Raw genomic sequence first — 7,063 nt, forward strand, 5'->3', positions numbered from 1 at the left:
TCTTAATAACAGTGTCCACAACATGGCTCCTGTCTGCTTGCTGTGATTGCGTAATTCTATGACTGAAGGAAACACAATTTAAATAATAAATACAGTGTAAGTAAAGTTTATTTTACTCAACTAACATGATAGAAAATAATTTGGAATTATTTCTTAGGGTGACAGTTCCCCTTTAATGATGAGAAGTAATACCTTGTGCCCCAAATATGCCCAACTCTACTAAAATTATCAAATGATTTAATCATCATCATCATTCTTTGGAGTTATCTATTCTTTCTCTTTCTGACAGAATATAGTTTCTAATCACTCAGTCTCAGAAAATACTATTCTAGCCCAGCAAAATACACTAATGTGTCGCTCACTTTCCACACTACGGTTCTCTTTAATATAACATCTGATTACAATTTCTCTCCCAAGACACCAATTTCTCCAATATCAAAGGATGTCTTTCTACCATCTGGAGCAAATTTCAGTAATAATAGAATGATAAAATAATTTCAAAAATTTTATTATAGAAATTTTTTTATATGTCAACATTTTTCAAGTAAGAAAAATTAGCTTCCTGCCATTCTGACCAATGAGACTGTTGGTACAAACAAAGCAGAACAACAGAAATGCTCTAAGATGGTACAGATCTGATTTTGAGGTTCGTCAAGACTGTCGGATATAAGTTCAGCCGGATCAAGTTGTTGATGAAAATGGCGAAAGTAAAATACTTGTCTGTGTAAAATTTCCGAAAAACTCTGAATCTTTTTATTCTTCATCAGAATATTCCTGTCCAGAGTCATCATTATATTGAAAAGCATCATCTTCGGGGTCCATCATTTTTGCACGCCCTGTAAGAGAAGAATTTTAGAATAACAATTCCCAATGATAGTTGTCTATTAGTTAGGTAAAAAAAAAAAAAGAAAATATTTACCTTCCTCTGCCGCAATGACGTCATTCTTCCTGTATTAGAAAAGACAAAATCACATCAATGAACATGTTGGTGAAACAAAAATAAATGATACAAGCCCTACGAATGAGAGTAATACTTACAGTCTTTTAACATAAATCCTACAAAAGGCGGCACAGGCAATCAAGCTCATCACAATTATTACACATGCCATTACGCCTGCCATTATAAAGATAAAATTCTGCCGGTCGCTCCTCAGTATTTTGGCAAAAGCGGCTTTGATTCTGTCTGTAAAGGAAAGACAAGATGTTGAAATGATCCTTTATGCGCTAAGCATAGCCTGGGAACCAACTAACTTTATAAAGCAGCTGAAATGTTTTACCTTCTTCTGTAATTTCTTTTTTGAACAGTAAGAACCGGGACTCGTCACCTTTAAAACAAAAATCAGCATAAAGTTATTATCAGCAGCAGATGGAAACAAGAACATCATTCTTATTGAAATGAGCAGGAATTATATTGCTTCAAGTAATTAATATTCAATACTGAGCCTCATGGGGCCCAAACAAGAGCAGAATGAGCAACAGCAGCAGAGGCTTCAGCAAACGAATGTACAGGGAAAGAATAACCTGGATAAATGGTAGCACTGAAAGTAAAGTATAACTATACCAACTACCTGAAGTATAACTATATAATACACAAAAGCTCTGAATATCTTGTAAATTATATCCTTTAAAACGGTGAGTTCTGATGTCATTTCTGTCACATGACTCACTGAAATTTGTTTATTATAATAAATAAAGTACCCCTAGTTGCAAAATATCAGGATATTAGAAGTTACCTCGGAGTTCCATGACCTGTATAAAAACACTCGGCCTTCGGCCTCGTGTTTTTATATAGTCATGAAACTCCTCGGTAACTTCTAATATCCTTATATTTTACAAAAGGGGGTACTTTATTCACTATATAAAATAGATACAGTTGTATCTTACCAGAACCTTCGTCTATATTCCTTTCATTTTCATCCTCATCTTCTTCATCATCATCTTTACCCTCATAATCATCGTGACTGAAATAATCTTTGTCATCATCCTCTTTATCCTCAACTGGTGACGACGTTCTGGATTCTACAATAAAAATGGAATTATTTCTATAAGTACACGTGTGTAAAATGCATTCCAAGAGAGCTTTTAGAAGCCGGGGTATGGGATTCTGAGTTTTTAGACCATTGGACTTTAAAAAATCTCGAAAAATTCGTAGGTTTTTTTTTCCTCCAAAAACCACTAATTATTTGAGGTTTGGATATTCGGACCTCGATAAATAACCCCCTATATGTCAGCTTCTATCATTTAAAATGTTTGTTGTGGGTCACTGACCCCAACAACCAAAAAACATTGCTCCGGGAGGATACAATAGTGTCAATTTGTATTACTTATCAGCCTGCCATTCAAACCACTGCCTGGTTGCTAGCGTAAAATATGCCCTAGCAACTACATAATTAATGAACAAAAATATATTTCAGAAGCCCATATATGATAATTATAGATACTTCATCTTACCAGTATGTTCTACGTCATTTTTATCTTCTTCCACATCATTACTTGGATAATCATTACTATTAAAGTATTCCTTGTCATCCTCTTCCTCATTTCCAGTAGGTGATGCTGTGTTGGATTCTTCTGATTTTAATTCTGACTCAGATTCTGTATTGAGAAAAAAAGTCAAAATTAAAATTTCTGTTGCTTTGTGTTGTATAACAATGAAAAACAAATAGATACAAGTTCATCTTACCAGTATTTTCACCTTTACTGGTCTTTTCATCCTGATCCTCATCATTACTTGAATAATCATTACTGTTGAAATATTCCTTGTCATCTTCTTCCTCATTTCCAGTAGGTGATAATGTGCTGAATTCTGCAATAAAAAACAATAAAGTGTTTATGTTGTGACAAATATCAGTGAGATATAGTTTAATAATATCAGTAAAGATTCCTACCAGTAATACTCAACGCTGCTTCAGGTTTTGGGGTTTTCTCGGATGCTATATTAAGAAAAAAGCCAAAATTAATTAATAAATGATCCCCATTCTCTACTGAGCATGTAAAGGTAGAACAGTCTGATAGTTTCTATATATATGTATATATATATATATATATATATATTGTATCAAAAAGAAACCGCACTCACAGGACTGTCATTAAAAAAGATACAAAGGCTGTGGTTTATTCCTCGACGTATCGGCTACCAAACTTTAGCCTTCCTGAGGACGGCTAAAGTTTGGTAGTCGAAACGCAGAGGAATAAACCACAGCCTTTGTGGCTTTTTTCATGACAGTCCTGTGAGTGCGGTTTATTTTTGATACAGTATATGTACATTTTTACCAGCACCCAGGCATTTAAATGCTTTGTGTGGAGTGCACCAACTTGGACTCTATATATATATATATATATATATATATATATATATATATATATATATATATATATATATATAAATATATATATATATATACATATACATATACATGTACTATTTCTGATAAATAAGAAACGGCACTCAGGATTTTCTATGCAAAAAGGATATATTCACATCACACATGCAACGTTTCAGACAATACACTTGCCCTTTATCAAGCTTTACAAAACACAACTCACTCCACCTGATGTATTTACAGGGGAGTGCAGGAAATTACATCATCATATCAGTGTTCAGTTGTCACAGCAACCATTCAAAACAATGTTAGTACACAATATTCAAAACATTATCTGCTGAAAAAAATCATTTTCAAAATAATTTCTTGGAAGAATAAATATAGATCATAATCACGGTTGAGGCCAGATGATAAAGAGATCCCAATTTATTTATCAACCATACCTCTCTCTGTTTGAGTTTAAGTTCCCGATCTCCACCCCTCTTTAATGGTGGTATATTCTCCAATACCATAAATTTCAATTGGTCTGAGGTATGGCCTTTTTCCAAAAAGTGTTTAGATCCAGGTAAGGTCATATTCCCTAAATTAATGGATGATCTAATTTGTGAGATACGTGATTTCACCATCTGTGTGGTCTCACCTATATAGATGAGACCACATGGACAGGTCAATACATAAATTGCAAACTTTTTGTAACAGGTGTAATATCTCCGTAATTTTACTTTCTTTCCATTCTGGGGATTAACAAATTCTTTTCCTTTAGAGACATGGGTACATGCCTGTCGATTTTTTTCCCAAGAAAGTATTTGTTGTTGGATTTTTAATTTTCAAATTGGAGAAAGTCACTGTATTACCCATAGTTCTACCCCTGCGATAGGAGACAATGGGAGTGGCCTTAAAATCTTGTATGTTTGGATAAGCATTCCTCAAGATATACCAATGTTTACATAATATCTTCCCTATGGATTCACTATAAGGTGTAAACTGAGTGACAAAAGGTAAACGTCTATTCTGTGTCCTTTGTTCACGTGGATAATTCACTCTCTGTTGGGCTTTACAAATATTTGTTTCTGAGAGTTATGGTGGATAAATAATGATCTATATTTATTCTTATTTGAAAATGATTTATTCAGCAGATAATGTTTTGAATATTGTGTACTAACATTGTTTTGAATGGTTGCTGTGACAACCGAACACTGGTAGGATGATGTCATTTCCTGCACTCCCCTTCAAATACATCAGGTGGAGTGAGTTGTGTTTTGTAAAGCTTGATAAAGGGCAAGTGTATTGTCTGAAACGTCAAATCTGTGATGCGATTTGAATATATCCTTTTTGCAAAGAAAATCCTGAGTGCTGCTTCTTATATATCAGAAAATGTCTATATATGGGGATGAGACGGCGTCCCTAGGGAGGCAGAGCACCAGGTCTGTTTGCGCTGGTGAGTGTGCTGAGGCATCCAACGACTTTATTTTTATATATATGTATGTACAGAATGTATTCCAGGGTATCCATCTGAAACAATGTTCACCCTCTTGGGGGTATAAAAGATGCATTATTTTATTATATAAAATAATAATAATAATAATTAATTGATGGTAGCAATAGAGGGGAGACATGTCCTAAAATAATAATGAATGACTGACATTTACCTGATATTGGATATTTCTTTGATTTGAATATTTTCATAGATTCTGCATTAAAGAAAGAGAGAGAGAATAAAGATGTTAATTGTTTGATTTGCCAGTGGCACAATCTCATATTAACATATATAACATTTACTTCTTCTATTTCAATATCTATTCGTTGTGGGTCACTGACGCCAGCAACCAAAATACATCTCTCTGTGTGGATAAATGAATGTTCATTTTTATTACTTATCTATACTTATGTCTGTTAATTGAGGAATCCCAAAAATGACCAATTGCTAATTGTCTTAGAATATCACTTACTGCCTCATAATAACATTTACTGGGCAGGAGTTAAAAAGAATAGGGGAAGGGCAGAAGTAGAGACATAGTCAGCATCTCTTTTACACCAACATATACTGTACATTAGACAACACATGGCTGCTGATAGTACATAATGAAGCCACTTTGTATAAGAGTTTATTATGGAAAGAATACAATTTTCCCAGGGGATCCATGTTGTCAAATGATATGGCTTTTACCCTGCTCTATAGCTGTGATTTCCTAAGATTTCCTAGATTTTTCCTAAGATTTCCTAGATTTTCTAATATGTTACTAAATTAAATTTAATGGCAAACTGCTCCTTAAATTTAGGTTCAGAAGGCTAATAGCACAAGTGAGATGTTATATAATAAATAAAATCTATCTATATAGCAATTACTTTAACCAACATATCATCATATTTTTACTATTAGGCAGATTTATCAAGTTAAAATTATAATTTCCAAGTTTTTTTATGGCCAAAAAAAAAAAGGGGAGTAATAAAATTTGATTCAAGTTTTTTTAAAAATTTGTATTCGATTTATTATACACTGGCCCTTAAAGAACTTAAATTCTACTATTTGCCACCTAAACCCTGCCGAATTGCTGTTTTTGTCAATGGGAGACATCCTGACCTCAATTTGGAGTTGTTTGCTGCCTCGAAACGAGGCACTCAAATCAAATTCAAATCGAGATTTTCGGACCGATCCAATTCACCTGAGTTTGGACAATTAGATATTAATTTCAAAAGCATTTTCTGCCAGAGCATGTAATTAGTGACGAATCTGTTTTACAAACGCATTAAATGTATTAAAGTCATGTGGCATTTTTTCTTATGGCAACTTTTTCTTCCTGATGTATCAAAGTCAATGGGCATTTTTTCTTATGGCGATTTATTTCCCTAATGGATTAAAGACAATGAGTGTTTTTTCTTATGGCGACTTTTTTTGTCCTAATGTATTTAAGTCATTGGCCTTTTTTTTATATTGTGTTTTTTTGTCCTAATGTATTTAAGTCAATGGGAGTTTTTTCTTATGGCAACTTTCTTTCCTAATGCATTAAAGTCGATGGGCATTTTTTCGTATGGTGACTTTTTTGTCCTAACGCATTACAGTCAATGGATGTTTTTTCTTATGGCGACTTTTTTTGTCCTAATGTATTAAAGTTGATTGCCATTTTTTCTTATGGTGACTTTTTTTGTCCTAATGTATAAAGTCAATGGGCCTTTTTCGACTGGTCGAATTTAGAGTTCATGGGCGTTTTGAAAAACTCCCATGAATTTGAAATTCGACCCTTGCTAAATCTGCCCCTAAGTTATACACATAACAAGTAAGCCCTAGCTAGATTTATCAGATATGAACTAGAAAATATCTTAGCTATTATAGACTAATATTAAATTAGTTAGCTGTATCTTATCCATTATAACAGAAAAAAGTACCTTTTGCTTCATTTTTGAATATACCAGTGATAAAGATAAGCAGAAAAGCCCAGAACAAGACTCTCCTGCCTCTCTCCATCGTGGTCGCTGTGAAACTGAACAGCAATCTAGTTCACTTAGGTCATTGCTTTAGGCCATTGTGATATCATATGGCATAATGATGTCATAATGATAGCTGGCAAATAAACAGCAATCTGGCCTAGGCTAGTTCATCTAGGCTGGTGATGTCATAATCGGGATGACATGATCAGAAATTTTGCATCAGTTAGAGATTTCAAAGAGGACTTCTTTTGTTGTTTGGTGCATTAAAACAAAGACTCAGATGGAGGGGAAAGTAGACTATTTTATTAGGGCAC

At 33.8% G+C, this 7,063-nt stretch overlaps 1 protein-coding gene across 1 annotated transcript; it reads right to left on the bottom strand.

The window, feature by feature from the left end:
* Positions 1–753: 753 nt before the first annotated feature.
* On the bottom strand, positions 754–6,786 carry LOC121399622 (nucleolin-like). Its single transcript, XM_041581170.1, has 9 exons — positions 6,708–6,786; positions 2,889–2,933; positions 2,684–2,806; positions 2,452–2,595; positions 1,885–2,019; positions 1,278–1,325; positions 1,039–1,183; positions 920–948; positions 754–836 (listed from the first exon to the last, which is right to left on the bottom strand). The coding sequence occupies exons 1-9, from the start codon at positions 6,784–6,786 to the stop codon at positions 754–756; spliced, it is 831 nt and encodes a 276-aa protein (XP_041437104.1).
* Between the last annotated feature and the right edge of the window lie 277 nt (positions 6,787–7,063).

Source organism: Xenopus laevis, chromosome 2L (genome assembly GCF_017654675.1).
Source record: "Xenopus laevis strain J_2021 chromosome 2L, Xenopus_laevis_v10.1, whole genome shotgun sequence".
Lineage (NCBI taxonomy): Eukaryota > Metazoa > Chordata > Amphibia > Anura > Pipidae > Xenopus > Xenopus laevis.

Coding starts and splice junctions, on each gene's coding strand:
- LOC121399622 (XM_041581170.1), bottom strand. CDS start 6,786: ATGGAGAGAGGCAGGAGAGTCTTGTTCTGGGCTTTTCTGCTTATCTTT. Junction 2,934..6,707: donor ATTCAAAAATGAAGCAAAAG/GTACTTTTTTCT, acceptor TTCTTAATATAG/CATCCGAGAAAACCCCAAAA. Junction 1,326..1,884: donor GAATATAGACGAAGGTTCTG/GTAAGATACAAC, acceptor TTTGTTTTAAAG/GTGACGAGTCCCGGTTCTTA.